General features: G+C 37.4%; 1 protein-coding gene across 5 annotated transcripts in view; it reads left to right on the top strand.

Moving 5' to 3' along the window:
* REPS1 (RALBP1 associated Eps domain containing 1) overlaps positions 1–17,054 on the top strand; it is a 58,295-nt gene that overhangs the window by 35,522 nt on the left and 5,719 nt on the right. For 3 of the 5 annotated variants that reach the window (XM_075203106.1, XM_075203104.1, XM_075203108.1), the window contains exons 7-17: positions 1,656–1,719; positions 2,897–3,051; positions 3,727–3,845; positions 5,800–5,880; positions 7,142–7,229; positions 7,403–7,504; positions 8,154–8,226; positions 10,423–10,541; positions 11,321–11,385; positions 13,363–13,542; positions 13,773–13,865. In XM_075203106.1, coding sequence (XP_075059207.1) covers positions 1,656–1,719; positions 2,897–3,051; positions 3,727–3,845; positions 5,800–5,880; positions 7,142–7,229; positions 7,403–7,504; positions 8,154–8,226; positions 10,423–10,541; positions 11,321–11,385; positions 13,363–13,542; positions 13,773–13,865 — 1,139 coding nt within the window. The remainder of the gene's footprint in view (positions 1–1,655; positions 1,720–2,896; positions 3,052–3,726; positions 3,846–5,799; positions 5,881–7,141; positions 7,230–7,402; positions 7,505–8,153; positions 8,227–10,422; positions 10,542–11,320; positions 11,386–13,362; positions 13,543–13,772; positions 13,866–17,054) is intronic. The other 2 variants (XM_075203105.1, XM_075203107.1) reach the window with 2 other exon arrangements.

Here is a 17,054-nt window from a genome sequence, read left to right as displayed (position 1 = left end):
TATACATGGTTTGGCCTGATTGAGACAAACTTAGAGTGTTGTACACATGGAGTGAAGCTACAGCAAGCTTACTGTACCTTTTTGTCAATTGCTCATCAAGCCAGTTTAACACTCTAAGTGGCCAGAGATATATTGATATCACATTGTCCAGACCCATTTTTACATATTGGCACTATATCTGAGGTTCACTGGGAATAAAGATACAAAACATTAGAGTGTGCTGTGAATTCTTTATGAAGCTCTGTCACAGTAACACCAGTTTCATTCCATCACTCTATACAGAAGGGACTTGGTGCTTCTACATTTTGGCTTGAACCAGTCTGGTCATTCTCATTAACAAGGTGTTCTCGTTCACAGAACTGCCAATCAGTGGATGTTTTTTGTTTTGTGCACCATTCTCAACCAACTCCAGAGAAGTGTGTGTGTGTGTGTGTAAATCCCAGGAGGTTAGCATTTTCTGAGATGCTCCAACCACCATGTGTGTCACAATCTTTCCAATCAGTTACCCAAATCAAACTTTTAATTTCTATTATGGTGAACAACTGAATCTCTTCACCAAGCTTTAATGAGCAGGTGTACATAATAGAGTGGTCACTTTGCATATTTTGTAATATACAGGAAAACAGATGCAAAAAACAATTCACTGCAAAAATTAGCTTGCCATTTTCTTAAGTAGAGAGATGGCATATTTTTTTAATTAATTTTTTTACCTTTGGCATTTTAGCTGTTGGTGCAGACTTGCAGAGGATATCTAATTTTGAAATCATTTTTGCTTGGCATTAAAGGGATATCGTAGTGATGTTGCCGTGTGATATCCCTTTCTAATGCACACCTCCGCCTTAGAAACGCATAGTTATGTTCTGAACACCATGTGCTGTGATTATGTCATTGACAACCAGAGACCTGTGTTTGTGTGCCCATCAGAATGGGGTTACCATCTTGGGATTGTAATTTATAGGCAGTTATGCACCTGCCAGTCAGTGGTGGTTTGGACTACACTGTGTTCACCAGAAGACAGTTGAAGGATACCTAAAAAATGGTGATCTGTTGATGGACCACTTGACAGCCACTGTCCAAGAAAATCAGAAACCAGATAATTGTTCATGAGTACCTTCCTTTTTAATTGTTGTTTATAAACATCTATTTAGAGATATGTGACTTCCAGAACGGCAGTTTATAACAACCCTTCCGTCTGAAGGGGTTAAGAAATATTGAGTTCACTTAGAGCTAGATTTTATTTTGGATAGCAATACATTATTATGCAAATCCTGCTATTAATGGATTTATACCTGGACAAACTGGTCTTTCAACATAGATAAAAGAACAATGATTTTATTTATACTAGTATTATGCAAATCTTGAATCATCAAATGGGCTGTTTTGTGTGCGTGTTTTAAGAAGTAAAATTAGTTTTGACATTTTTACTTTTAAATATACTATGTAAATTCTTAACATAACACAGGACTTACAGCAATATGTGTTGACTGGTAGTACTGAAAAATTTGAATTCATAGAACATGAGAGCTCACATTTCTCATCTTTGAAAGAGTAAATGGTGCAAATAAGATATGTTGGTATAAGAATGCATCATGGAGTACCTTTATTTTTTTATTTTAATTTTTCCCTTTGTATAATAAAGAATGTTTTCTTTCTAGGATCTGCTGCAAAGGAATTCTTTACAAAGTCTAAACTTCCCATTCCAGAGCTTTCTCACATTTGGTAAGGTTTTTGTTTTGTTACTGATACACAGAACACTTGTTTTCTATATTCATGTGTTTTAGGTTTGAAGGAACTCCCAATCTTGCAAATTTAGCCATGCCATTTAGACATAGTTTTTATGTCAAAGCACAATCCATTAACAGACTAGATTTCAATGAGGTGCTTGTGTTATGCTTGGAAATACATGCTGCTATATTACAGCCAATATTGGTCAATTGCCCAATATCACCTCACATAGAGCCCGAAAACTACCCTGATGCTGCAATGGCCCTATCAAAACCATTAAGGGTCATGTTTGTGAATGTAGCGGAAAGACTACTGCAGATGGCGCAGATTGGTCTTGCTTGCACTCCTTGCTGGCCATACTAACAGGACCAGTGAGGCTGGAAGTGACTTCCATTCTTTCTTCCAGATCTTGTTTGGCCTCCTATATAAGCCCTAAATTAATTTTGTTGCCTGGCACTCGCATATGTGTACTTGGTATGTTCTTGGCAACTAAAGATATGATGTATTGAGCAGAAAGACTTTAGAATCTGCATATTTATAGTTCAATTTTGTGTTTAGTTTTTTGGGGTTTTTTTCAGGGGGGGGGTGGTGTCTGTCTTGAGGCACAGTGGTAATCCTGGAGGTGTAGTGCTTTACAGTGGGGCACTTTTAGGACTGGTTGGCACAATGCTGGCGCCAATTTATAAATGCAAGTGCACAATTCACATTTTTCTGTGATTTGTGTTTAGTTTATTTTTCAGCTTTGTTTTTCTTCATGTGTACACCATGTTAAGCTCTAACATCCCATTTATCATTGTTTTTTAAATTAATGTGTGTGCATCCAGAATGATCTATTATTTAATTGCTACAATTTCAAATCCTTAGTTTCTGTGACTAAAATTTATGATGTCACATGAATGCTTTAATGGCACAGACAGCAGTTTTGGAAAAGTGCTTAATATAGACATACTCTTATATTTGAGTAGACCATATCACACAGAGCGTTTCAAGCACTGGCCTTAAATCTGAATAATAACGCTATAAATAATAGGCATCCATTGAGAATATGCAAATCAACTTGTTTCAGTTTTGGAACATGGATGTATTTCAAATTTTCATCATTCATTTAAATTTAGTTTTATGTGCTGGTGAGTTGTTTGTTCTTTAAAATGTGTATTGTTCTTTGTTGCAGGGAGCTCTCAGATTTTGATAAGGATGGGGCATTGACTTTGGATGAATTCTGTGCTGCTTTTCATCTTGTAGTGGCTCGAAAAAATGGATATGATTTACCTGAAAAACTGCCTGAAAGCTTAATGCCTAAACTTATAGATTTAGAAGACTCTGCAGGTATTTCAGACTTTACATTTTGTGTCTAAATTTTCCATGCACTCATCACGTAGAATAGAATCAGCCTGCACTCAACTCTATAACATTATTGTGAAAATCCAGCACTAAACTCCTTTGATTTTGTAGCTTTGTATCAGTACAATCCACCAAATAATATATTGCTTAATCCTAATGCATTAAAGTGAAAAGTCTGTCATTGCTAACATACATGCATATATTTCATACTTAACTCTTTCAGTATCAGGATTACTTCACATGACTCACAGCAGCTTGTTGCTTAAAGTGTCAATACTTTTGCTTTGTTAAATGTATTCAATTTAATCAACTTTGGGAAATTAAGAAGCCTGATGTCTTGTGACTGATGTAATAAATTTGTCCATTTTTCCTCACCTGAAGTTTTGCGCTTTTTGGGTAATTGCCCTTGAGCTTGAATGATCAGACTGTCGTTATGATCAAGTGTTCCTCAAATCAAATCCTCACTATATGCTGTCTTTTGGAACACACTGAAGTAAAATTAAGGTTATTTATGGATCGTTGTTAATGAGCATAAAACAAGTCATTTTAACAGTACACCTTTTTTACTCTCCAATCCTCACAATATTGTATAAGTTGAAGGACAGTGAAGAATATATGGAATGATTAAATGTAATTGTTTGGTTGCTTATGTTTTCTTAGCTGGGGATCAGTCCAGTGAGGTAGGATTTTCAAGTTCTCCTGCAGAACCTCCCCCTAGTAAATCGCCCTCTATGCCATCATTGACCCAGACTTGGCCTGAAATGAACCAAAGCAGTGAGGTAAGAAAGTACTGTGTGAAGTGGTGTTATTAATCCTATCACTTTAAAAATAATTAGAATTTCTTTCAACATAATTGTTTCGAACTTCTGTGAATGTGGAAAATGTAAAACTCTTTAGAATATAGTTATATGTATTTGATAAGAGAAGGACCATTTTGTAAAGAAAAACAAAATATTTATAAATATGTGCTTCATTATTATAGACATTTTTTCACCTATTTTCCTTTTAAACCAAACTACATCATGTTTCCAGGAACATTTTGTTTGGGGGTGGAAGCTGAGGAATGAGACCGAAGTTGCACAGAGGAGTTTTTTTAAAAGCTTTTTTGGCTTTTAATTACTAAAATAATCATAATTTTATGGACACCAGATTTGTCCATGAGGAAATCACTTTTTCACACATTCCTCTTGGTAGAAGTGAGGAAGATGAGCAAGGCAATGAATGTCAGCCATGTTAACAGTCTCAGGTGCCGAGTTGGCCATAAAAATCATATTTGACCATATAATTGAACTTAAATGCAGGCTTTCAGCAAGGTCCCAAAGGAAAGAATGTTGTAATATAAAATTCCAGTGCAAATGGGCATGCACTCATACTGGTGGGAGGCAAGTGCATAAACATATTGTTTAGAAATAGGAGATGCATGAGACAAGCAGATGTAGCTGGTTATACAATTTTAAAGTAATTTCATTGGACTAAAGTGTCTAGCCTTTGTACCATGTACATAAGTAGAATTGAGCAAGTTGGCTGGATAGATTTGTATGTTTCTGCTGGTGACTTGTCTAAATCATTTTCTTTACAAGTCCAGATTACAAAGACTTCATGTGTTTTTCAATGAAAAGATTGGTTATGTATTTTTTTCAACAAACCTCTGTCCACCATAACCTATAAGCGTGTCTCCCTGTCAAATGTCTTATTTTCTTCAGTCAGAGTTGTAAGTGGTAGATGGTAGTGACTTTGTTACTGAGTGTGCTGTGCCTGATGGTCTTTATTGGGTGATTGCATGTTTTCACTTTAATGAAATGTGTGCTCTTATAGCCAGGTTTCATGCAGCACAGCCTGCCAGCTTTCCTATATATTCTCATACACTTTCTTGTCTTTGCACAGAGAGCGTAAACCTGTGCTTGATTACGTGCATGTTTGCTTTAGGTTTCACGTTAATAATATTGTAATATAGTGAGTGATTTTTTTAGGAATACAAATCAATTTTGACCTTTGAATGCCTTGCTTATCTACGTATTACTGTATTGCTATACAGTATGGTCCCATCATGCTGGCATTTATCACTGCCTTCTATAAAGGCAGGTTCTGCTTTACCTTGCTAAAACAAGCTAATAGATATTTCTGTTAGTACTGGCGCTCATTTTATATTTTTAACCTAATATTAAATGACGGGCATGTTTCATTATTTTGTTAGATGCCGTTGGTTTGCTCTTAAAATGGTGTGACCAAGGCATCTTTTGCATGATATGTAACTTCTGTCCTGGCTTGTCGCCTGGAAGTTCTCTCTCTCTCTCCTATATTCTCCATAAAGCAGCAGTGTGTGATGGGAAGAACGCTGCATTACTGGGACTTTACATATTACATGTTGTTCTCCTTTATTATTGCACATTTCTTGTTGTCCTGTCTCATTAATCAGTATGATATCAACCAGTTTAATCTCTGCAGAAAATGGGTTGCACTGATAAGTATTTTTGCATTTGCCAATTACAAAAAAAATCTAATTACATGTCCAAAGATCTTAAAATACTGGAAGTGTGGGAAAAAAAAAAAAGCATTACCGTTTCGATTTGGAAATCTCCTCAGATATAAGATTCTTTTTTTCTCCTTCAGTCCCCAGAGACTTGTATAATTGGCATACCTTACAGTGTAACCCATGAGTGTGGGTTTATTTCTGCTTGGTTCTTTTCCTCTCCTCTTTTATCATGCTGACTTGTGTCTCCTCTGTCTGTTCAGCAGTGGGAGACATTTAGCGAACGCTCTTCAAGCTCACAAACTCTGACCCAATTTGATTCTAACATTGCACCAGCTGATCCTGTAAGTCAATCACATAGCTTGCTTGTTTGAAATTAATCAATGTATTAACACCGAATTCTGTTCATTATGAGCTTTGTAATTCTTTTTTTATTTTCTTTTGCATGATCAATGACTGCTTCTAATGGTGGACAATTCTGATATGTATATATTCATATTTCTGCTGGAATGTAATGAGTTTAATCTTCCTCATTGCATTTACTGCTTAGGTCAGTAGGATGCTGGTTGTCATAATGCTGCCATTTTATAAATGTATTTAGAATAACAATATGCAGGCATTATGGGGCCTGAGGTTTTGAGTATGAATGTATGTTTATATTAATTTTGCATTATATAATGAGGTAATGTTTTCGTAAGTGAGGACTCCTGTAGTCATACAGATACATAAAGCTTTTACCCAGGACACATTGTTTTACATTATCTACATTCTTTATAATGTTTTGCTAAGCCATGCATAAGCGGCAGCATGACTTGTCATCTTTTATCGCGTATTCTGTAAAACCTCACCACAAACCCCAAGGGATAAATTACCAACATAAATGTTACCTAGTGCATCATACGGAGATCAAATTTTGGTCACCGTATTCTATGATGTAGTGTAAAATGAAATGCATCTAAAAATATAGAGTTCCTGTCCCTAGACAGAGTCGCAAACCAGTAAGTTGGTGGCTTCCTTGTTCCCTTCGGGTTATTACAACCACAAATAAATATAGAGCTTATTATGGAAAAAAAATTATCAGACATTGTCTGTTTTTGTTTTTTTCCTGTCTACAGTGTGTATATTTATAATTTTCTGCCTATAAACCCATTAAATGAGAACCGCTATCTCGGAGTTACTGTTATAGCAAGGAAAGTTATTGCAAGTTCTGTCTTTACATATGGCAAAATGTACTTAATTTTACATATGACACCTAAAATATGCATAAAGTCCTGCAAATAATACCTATAAAATCTGAATTCTTACACGTGTATGTGTGTGTGTATATATGTATGTGTGTGTATATGTGTGTGTATATGTGTGTGTGTGTGTATATATATATATATATATATATATATATATATATATATATATATATATATATATATATATATATATATATATATATTGTTTACATTGCTACTGTGCTGTTTCAAGTAAACCTTGATCGTGTATTTGTATTTCCTACAATTTATGCAGCACATGCTAATTACTCAGCTGCTATTATGCATGACTGAAAATCCTTCTTACTTTCACATTCTGAAAAGCATTTCCCTTACTTTGCAGGACACTGCTATTGTTCATCCTGTTCCAATACGAATGACTCCAAGTAAAATTCACATGCAGGAAATGGAGCTAAAAAGAACTGGAAGTGGTGAGTCATCGTCTCTTCCCATTTATTTTCTATTTTTAATCAAATATTATTTGATCTATAAGCAGTGGCTACATTGGACAGCTGAAAAATGCAGAAAACGTGCACAAATACAGTTAGAATTTCATTGCATATTGAATATTTAGTCATTTGCCTTTTAATCATTTGTTTTTAAGATACTGCTAATCCCACAAGTCCTATGAACATAAAACCACAAGAACTCCCAGAAGAAAACAGCTTAAGCTCCTCTGTTAAATTTGTTTCTGGGAACCCTGTTAGTAAGTACCGTAATTTATTTCCTCTTTTGTTTGTTTCAAAAAATGTACATTAACAAAATGAACTACATCCACCTGTGTAGTTTATAGAACCTAAAATTGTAAAGCACTTTATAAATATATTTGCATATGGTTCTAGCTTAATTTATCATAATCACATCATACCTGTTTAGGAATAGTATCAGGCAAGTTAGGCAGTGCAATAAGTAGTGCCGAGCCAGATTCCGTCCTGATATTGCTACACTTGTTGCTTGTTTTGCAAACTACATTTTCTCAATTTTTGTCCATATATCTCGGTTGTTTTCACAGTAATGTTTTGTATGCTTTGCTCTAAGTCAGACTCTCTCAAATCCCATTCACCGCTGGTAGTAAATCTGAACACTTTCTAATGTACAAACCTAGGAAGTCAATGTAGGTTACAGTAAGGACAAAAAAGCCTTGTTAAGATTTATATAATTTCTCAAATTTTCCTAAAATATAATGTGGAAGATATATCTATAGTCTTTGTGTGTACAGATCCAAAGCATGACATGCTTATTGCATACAAATCAAGGGGGGTACACCCAATTATAACTATATAAAGCAACTTTATAAGCAACCTGCGTCACCTTTTCATAATAGTCCATTTCTTTATATCTTCTACAATCTGCAGCAGATGGTTATAGCAGCTCAGACAGCTACAACTCTGATCCTGAAGAAATTGGAAATGTGGTTGCTAGGCAGCGGTGAGTACTATTTTATTTTTTGTCATCTTGATATGTGCCTGTTTTCTGATTGGTTTTCTTTTTTTGGTTTGTTTACCACATTAATGTTTATCTACTTTCTAGTGTGTGTGTGTGTGTGTGTATATGTGTGTATATGTATATATGTGTGTATATGTATATATGTGTGTGTATATATATATATATATATATATATATATATATATATATATATATATATATATATATATATATATATATATATATATATGTGTGTGTATGTATAGTGTAATGTTAGTTGTGTATAAACATCCATTGTTATTATAAGCCAGTGGTCCAGTGAGGGGAGCTCTCTGATTTCTTCAAACATCTAATACAGTAGTTGTTGGTGCATTCTCACTAGTAAAGGGGATCCTGTGGTTTCATAATTTGAGGTCCCTGTGATTTCCCCTGTTGGAGGATGGGCCAGGGATTTGCAGAGAGGAGACCTGAAAGCCATATCTCCATATACAATTTTACATTAGACCTATCATTGCTGGCAAAAGTATGTATATTTGATATCCCTAAAGTCTGAGAAATTAAATGGGTGACTAAATATGTTCTGAATATTTGGAGAGCCAAATGTTTCTTTATTTTATTTTTTAAACTACTTTTGTTACTATATTATTATTTTTTTTAGAATAAAGTTAAGTTATTGCAGCAAATTGTTTCAATGAAAACATAACTAAGAACAAGCAGAAAAGATTCGGACACCAAATAGAGAAAATTAGAAATGAATGCGCACCAGGATTTTTGTGTGTATATACCTGTGTGTATGTATGAATGTGTGTAATAAAATATATATATATATATATATATATATATATATATATATATATATATATATATATATATATATATGACAAAAGGAGAGAGAAGCGCCGCGCATAGTATTAAATGACCAACAATTAGTCTTCTCAGTGCGACAAACAAGTGAATTGGCCTCATACCAAAAAACGAATAATAGACAGCTTATCTGTAATTAGATTCCCGACATCCTATATAGTAAAGATCCTTGATGTCCAGTCCTTATGGCTCCAAATATTCAGATCGATAATATATAACATATATAGGCTTATCTGCAGTCTTTCCAGATGGTAGTCACGGATCTCTCAAAACCACCTGGCCAAGGTAGATATGGTAATCCAAAGGAAAGAATCAGAAGACGCCTTATCCCCCTCATCGTTTTTTGGTATGAGGCCAATTCACTTGTTTGTCGCACTGAGAAGACTAATTGTTGGTCATTTAATACACTATGCATGGCGCTTCTCTCTCCTTTTGTCTTTTAGAATTATTTGGGCACTTGCAAATGAGTGCCTGCTTTTGAGGAGCTGCCTGCTGCATAAATTTGTATGCTTTTATATCCTTATTGTGTATGAGGTACACATAAGTATTGTCACAATTTTGGTGGTTTTTATATAAAAGCACTAAGCGCCTTTTGCTTATTATTTATATATATATATATATATATATATATATATATATATATATATATATATATATATATATATATATATATATATATATATATATATATATATTAATTAAAAAAAAATATTCTCACTCTCTAACACACATTTTATCTCCCTTCCATTACCTTCACCCTCTTTGGCAATAACTAAGCTCTATAATACATTGCAATTATAGATCACTTACTTAGAACTTGTGTTTGACTATTGGTGCTAATGTATATTCTTAATGAAATTGTAGATTGTAATCTAAACGCATCACTCAAAATCCACAGTTTGTAGTCCATACACAGAGGTGTTGCCTCAGTATCTGATGATGAAATAATTTCTGTACCTGTGTCCTATCTGATATTTAACCAACACCCTGATACACTAGTTTCTATGGCAACTTGGCTTTGTAAAGTCAGTTCCACCTACTCTGTAGTTAACTATGCTACTTAAATAGTGCAGAGTGAGCTGCAGCTGCCCACCTCCAGTTCTGTTTATTGTGTGACTTGCGTGTATACGTTTCAACATTCAGAAGAGGGTAAGACTGTTAAGAGTGACTTCCTGGTCCATTAGGGCAGACAATTCGCTTTTCTCTCTTTGAATATATTTACAAAATAAGACATGTACAAAGTGAAAAGGTGATTTTAATGGTGAGTTACTAGTGTTTTGGATGTTTTGCTCTCTAGTTGTTTCATTGTTTTAAGTATGATTGCTTATATTTCAGGTCCCATTCAGGCACTTCTCCAGACAATACAGCACCACCGCCCCCTCCACCAAGACCTCACGCCTCACATTCTCGCTCCTCATCCTTAGACATGAACAGAACATTTACAGTCACAACAGGTGAGGGCTTTTTATTTTCCTGTTCACTAGCATATAATTTGCTATTAAAAGTTTGAATATTGTACCATTGTCTCATTTTGTTTTTCATTTATTAAGTTGGAAGATTGCAAATTCCTCTACATCTCTACTTGTAGTGGTGTTTAAAAAATCAAAACTTTGTTTAGCGCTCTGTGGGTTGGCTATTGTGGACCAAATGTGGGTTTTAGGCCTCTCCTCGAGAGCCTCAAAATAAATGTTATAATATAACATTCTTATAATTAGCATTTGGACCACAAGAATATACCGTATTGCTTAGATTCTAAGATGCGCCTTTTTCCCCATATAAACATCTCTAAAACCTGAGTGAGTCTTAGAATCACAGGTGTGTCTATAGCGTTTTATTCATAGGACTCATTCTTAGTGTGTATCTTTTATAATGGTGTCTTAGAATCAAAGAACTACAGTACTTAGAACCTATATTTGCAGCACAATGCATTTTGCAAGTTCTGGTTTAGTTCATATGGACAATTGTTCAACAAATGTTCTATTTAGACCAATGTATTTTACTCCATATTGACACAGAATATACCTTTGTGCTGTAAGTAGCATAAACCATAGTTACAGTTGAAGAAATTGTTGGGATGACTTGTTTGTTTCCTTTGTGTTAATACCCTCTTCACAGTCGGTGTTTTGCTAATGAGATTTGCAAATCTATCATTCATTAATTTTCAATAATTAGTTAGCAGCAGCCTGAAAATAATGTGTTCAAGTCAGTAAGTGTTGTATTTTTTTAATAACAGGACAGCCACAAGCTGCAGCGGTTACACACCCACCTGCTGTTCCTCCTCGCCCACTGCCTACACAGGTACAGTGATATGATAGTGCAGACATTATAAAGACCTGGGAACATCTGTAGTATTTTTTGTGGGTATTGTGTATGTAAATATTAAATAAAGAATATTGACTTCTGTATACTAACCTAGGTTGTCAGTGTGTATTTAAAAGACTGATGCATTATCAGAAACTCATATTTGTATTTTTTTTTGTGGTGTTTACAATACTGTCTCTTTAAAGCAGCAATTCCACATAACCTTTTAAGCATGCATCTGATATTACTTAGCTGTTCTCCCACAAATAATTGTCTCCTTTTCAAAATCTGAAGGGAGGACAGTATGATTGGTCAGTCACACTCTCTCAGCATGTTAGTTGAATGTAGGTTGAGGATTTTACAAAGCAAAACCTAGCTCAGAGGGGAGTCCCAAATCCCCTCTGCTCACTACATTGTATGCCATATGACTGTAGTTGCTATGGTAGCCACATGACAATGGAAATGACAGCCTGAAGACACAAACCAAGGAAATGGTAATTATGAAGCTGCTTCTTATAGCCAGCCACAGTGATTTTATATTTAAAATTAAAAAAAAATCCTTGTTTTTCATTAGATTACTGCTTTAAATTGGGATGTAATACAGAAACCTAATTGTCGGAGCCTAAAGATGACACAGAACACATTTTCTTCTTTTGGATGTTAAAGCTAGATGTGCAAAAGAAATATATGGTAACTTGCATATCTGCATTATGATTGAGAGCGAATGGTGTGCTACAATTCTCACAGAAAATTGAAGCATTACAAAGGAAATTAATATCATGTTGTATACATCACACACTGGAAAGTGCACATGGAGTTGTGGTGGCTAAAGTTGTCCTGTCCTGTATTATCTTGTTGGTGTCTGACGAGATGACACGGTTTCTGATATAGACAATGATCATTTACAGTCTTGCATAGAATTTCATGTGTTTCATTGCACATAACTACATTCTTCAATTTCTGTCCATTCTGTTGCTGATGAAGTTTGTTTCGTTAGCAATGCTTCATCACCGGTTATCTACTAGGTATTCTTCTAAAGAGAAGTAAAGATAATGGAAATACTGTATTTCTTTCATTCAATCCCTGCATGACTGGGATATTTCATGCCTAATGACCAGACTAAATTTCACTGGGACAACTTTATTTTATAGTGTAATTTTGTTGTTTGTTGGTGGTTTTACTGATCTTAGTAAAAAAACAAACCAATATAGTGGGCGCTTCTAAACCTAAAACCAAGACAATAATATATAAATTGGTTAAGTTGCAGCTCTCATAACAGGCTCTGGAAATTGTAATGTAAATAGTAAGAAAAAGAAACCAAAAGAGCGCAAACGTAAAACCAATAAATAACAGTTTGATACAATCAATAAGCAATTACATAGATATACTTGTAATAAATGAGAGAAATGGAATAATTGGTGGAAAATCGCAACATAGAAATGTAAAGGCACAGTCCATCATCATCATCATTTATATAGCGCCAACATATTCCTGATACGCTTAGTAGTTGGTAAGTAACACATGAAAAAAAGTCCACATGTTGATCAACTGCATGTGTAGATAATAAATTAATAATCAATTGTCCGTGGACTAAGGAAACAAAGAGCACAGCTTTGTGTGCATATGAACTTCAAATAGTATGCACAGGATATCGAAGATAAATAATTTCCATACAATGAAGACGGTACTTATCCGTTTCTCCAGCCTGTAGATAGATCAGATGGATGACAGTCTGTCCGTGAGCCGATGAAAAACCATTGTAGCACCTGGAACTCTGCATGTGCTAAAAATAAAAACCTAGGGTTTGAATTGGTTGCTTCACACCAAAAAGAACTCCACAGTCTGACGCTTTCTCGGCATACATAAACTGTTTCATCAGAGGCATGCCTCTGATGAAACGGCGTGTGTATGCCGAGAAACGCTGTTGAGTGCAGTGCTTTTGTTTCATTATGTTCTTGTCCTTATTTGTTTCAGACTTCAGGCTCACACACGCATCGCTCAGTCGACTCTGAAGGCATTTTATCTCTACCTAGTACTTCTCCTCAGCAAATACCAGAGCAACCAAATTTTGCGGACTTTAGCCAGTTCGAAGCATTTGCATCTTGTGTAACAGAACAACAAGCTGAGGACTTGGAGAACACAGAAGTTCCGCAGGTTTGTGATTTACACTGCCAATAGATAGAGGAGGAATTGGTGAGCTTGGGTTTTCTTTAATGCCATTTATGGACAAACTATCAGTTTTTAGAAAGGGTTGTTACAGTAATGTTTGTCTACAGTTCAACATGCCACTCCAAATAAAAATGCTTAAAAATGTTTAACTGTGTTCCCTACAAAATATAGGTTTTTAAAATATAGAAAAGTAAACAACCTTTATATCTCCATAGGTTGAAAAGCAGCCACCTGCTGACGGTGTTCGTGGAGCCAAGTTAAATGGACGTGTTGACGATAAGGCGGTCACTTCTGTCCCTGCCAACCTGGTATGTTTGTTTGTCAGTATAAAAATAATTCTTACCGTTCTACTCCTGGGACCTTGGACAAGGAATAAGTATAATTTTAACATACAATATGTTCTGTCAGTGTGAAATCTATCACATTGTAATTTTAAGTCCTTTTCTCTTGCACATACAGTTGGGGGACACTGCTCATCATGGGAGTGTAGAGGGCACTGTGAGAAGTTAGGCACAAAAAAGACCTGTTTGGCTGTCCCCCTCCCCTCTATGCCCAGTCTCACCGGAGATATTCGTTTTCATTTTGATGCCACTGAAGTAGGCACGTATTTCTTTCTTAGAAAAAAATGTAACAAAATAAATTAAATCTAACAGCAGTGTTAAGTGGTGTTCACAGCATAAACACCACAGCAGGGAGGGAGAGTGCATACATCACTTAAAGCCACACTTTCCCCTTCAACTTAGGCTGAACACTGAAATAGGCTCCTGGGCAAAAGTGATCACTCTGTCACTCTAGAAGTGACTGGGGACACAGCGCTGGATCAGGACAGCAGGCGGACCGTGCCGGGAGCCGTGTCAGCATCTCCAGTCTTCCTTTTCCAGCTGGGTTGAGACGGACCTGGCAGTCTCTGCCCACACTTGCGCACCACAGCACCGTTGAGGGCAGACAGTGAGGGATGCCAGGTACCAAGTTGTGGGCAATTCACTGGCAGGGAGCTTTTGTCACTGCTCCTACCAGTTTCTTTCTTTGGGGATACAGGCGCCATTTTGTGTATGGGAGGAAACACTCCTTCCTGGGCTTTCCTTACAGCAGCAGCCATTTCACACTGCTCACAGCCTCTGTAGTGCCTGTCATGATTACACTGAGGGAAAAACGTTTCAATTGTCTGCCTGAGGGAATGTTTTATCTCATTCTCTTTGCCTGTGATTGATGGTATGTTATATTTTCCTATATAGGTATAGTTACTCCTTTCTATAAAGCGAGCACTACCTCACAAACACACACACACAATTGCATAAAAATATATGTATATTATTATAGGAGTGGAGGAGAAGGAGCCTTAAGGGCGGCCCTTCAAAAACCTATTCTCTCCCTGTTTGGGTCAGTGGTGATTGTACGGGTCCCAAAAGAACAACGGGGGTTGGGGGGTTTACTCACATCTCTTCCTGGTACAAAAACCAGATCTGTCATACCATCCCATTCTAAAATGAAAGTTCCTCAAAGCTCACTTAAGAGTTCCCAGTTTCTGCATGAGATCTATCCGTTTGGTAATAATTCAATGGAACTGAACAAGTTTTTAGGATCTTTGGACATCAAGGATGCTTACAGTCATATACCAAGATTGCAGGGACATCACAACCTCCTCAGGTTTGCGGTGGACCAATCTCACTTTCAATTCCAGGCTCTGCCCTTTGGTCTGGCAACGGCGCAAAGGTTATTTACGAAAGTCATGGCAGTAATGGCTGCAGTCTTGCATCAGCAAGGAGTAACAGTCCTTCCGTACTTGGATGATCTCCTGATCAATGGAGATTCGGTGTCTTGGCTGAGGTCTCATCTGCACAGACCTTGCAGTCTCACGGCTGGATTATAAACTTCAAAAAATCAAGCCTAGAGCCGGTTCACTGCATGGTTTTCCTGGGCCTTTTGTTCAACACCAGTTGCCAGAGAGTCTTTTTGCCCCCAGAAAAATTCATGCAACAGGTAAAAGCTGTGTTGTCCTTGAAGCGTGTATCCATCCTTCAGTGCATGAAGATGATGGTACGCATGGTGTCGTGCTTCGAGGCGGTGCAGTTTGCGAGATTCCATTCCCACCTCTTCCAACAAGAGCTCCTTTCCAAATGGAACAGGTTGAATTCCCGTTTGGAAGCCCAGTTTCTTCACATGTCACCAAGAACCCATCTGTCCTTGTGGTGGACACGAGCAGGGAATCTCAATCAGGGAGACTGTTTTCAATATGGGATTGGACCATTGTGACAACAGATGCTAGCCTGTCAGGCTGGGGGCGGTGATGTTAATCTCCAACTGCAGTTCATGGAGGAGAAGAAGTTGCCCATCAATGTACTAGAGTTAAGGGCTGTCTTCAAGGCTGTCCAAGCACAGTCCCGATTGAAAAACAGATCCATTCGGATTCAATCTGACAAAGCTACGACGGTGGCATATATCAACCACCATGGGGGAACCAGAAGTCTTCTGACGATGAAGGAGGTGACCGAAATTATGGTGTGGGCGGAACAGTGGGTTCCTGCCATCTCAGCGGTATTCATACTAGGAGTGGACAGTTGTGCAGCAGATTACCTGAGTCACCATGCCATTCACTCGGGAGAGTGGTCCCTCCACCCGGAGGTTTTCTCATTGATTGTGCAAAGGTGGGATCAAGCGGAGGTGGACATGATGGCCTCTCTGTTGAATTGCAAGGTTACCAAGTATTGTGCCAGGTCGTGGGATCCCCAAGCATACCAAGTAGATGCCATAACGGTTCCTTAGAGGTTCAGGGTTTTTTACATTTTCTCCCCAATACCGATGGTACCACAGATATTGAAGAAGATCAGGCACAAAGGAGTCAAGGTCATTCTTCTGACACCTGATTGTCCAAGAAGACCGTGGTACACGGATCTTCTCGCCTTGACAATGGACCCATCTTGGAGGCTTCCTCTCAGGAAAGATCTGCTCCGCCAGGGTCCGTTTTTTCATCAGGTCCTAGCACGGTTGGCTTTGACGGCCTGGAGGTTAGAACCTTAATCCTCCGACGTAAGAGCCTCTCAGATAGGGTCATTCAAACAATGACAAGTGCTAGAAAACAAATATCCCCCTCGCGGGGGAATGGAGGCCCCCTTAGCCCATGGGCCTTCATTCCCTTAATCCGGCCCTGTCTAGAGATCCTTCATCAATCAGTCAGTGCTCTCTGACGGAATTGGATGTGGTCAGAGCCCTATAGATCTATGTGGATCGCTCATCTTTAGTTTGCGAGACAGTCGCTTGATTCTGTATGATGCTTGAAAACGTGGCTGGCCAGCAATGAAGCAAACTATAGCCAGATGGATAACTTCTACTATTAGACAGACCTATGTTCCTGAGTGGTCTCCGGTTCCTGAGGGCCTCACAGCTCACTCCACTAGGTCAGTTGGTTGGTACATCCTGGGCGGCGGGACACAGGGCCTCAGTTGTCAGGCAGCCACATGGTCATCGGTCCACACCAGTTTTGGCCGAAAAGTTTTGTG

The sequence above is a fragment of the Mixophyes fleayi genome, chromosome 3, assembly GCF_038048845.1.
Source record: "Mixophyes fleayi isolate aMixFle1 chromosome 3, aMixFle1.hap1, whole genome shotgun sequence".
Lineage (NCBI taxonomy): Eukaryota > Metazoa > Chordata > Amphibia > Anura > Limnodynastidae > Mixophyes > Mixophyes fleayi.
The sequence above is the reverse complement of the archived record's forward strand: the minus strand, read 5'-3'. Positions and strand labels throughout refer to the sequence as shown.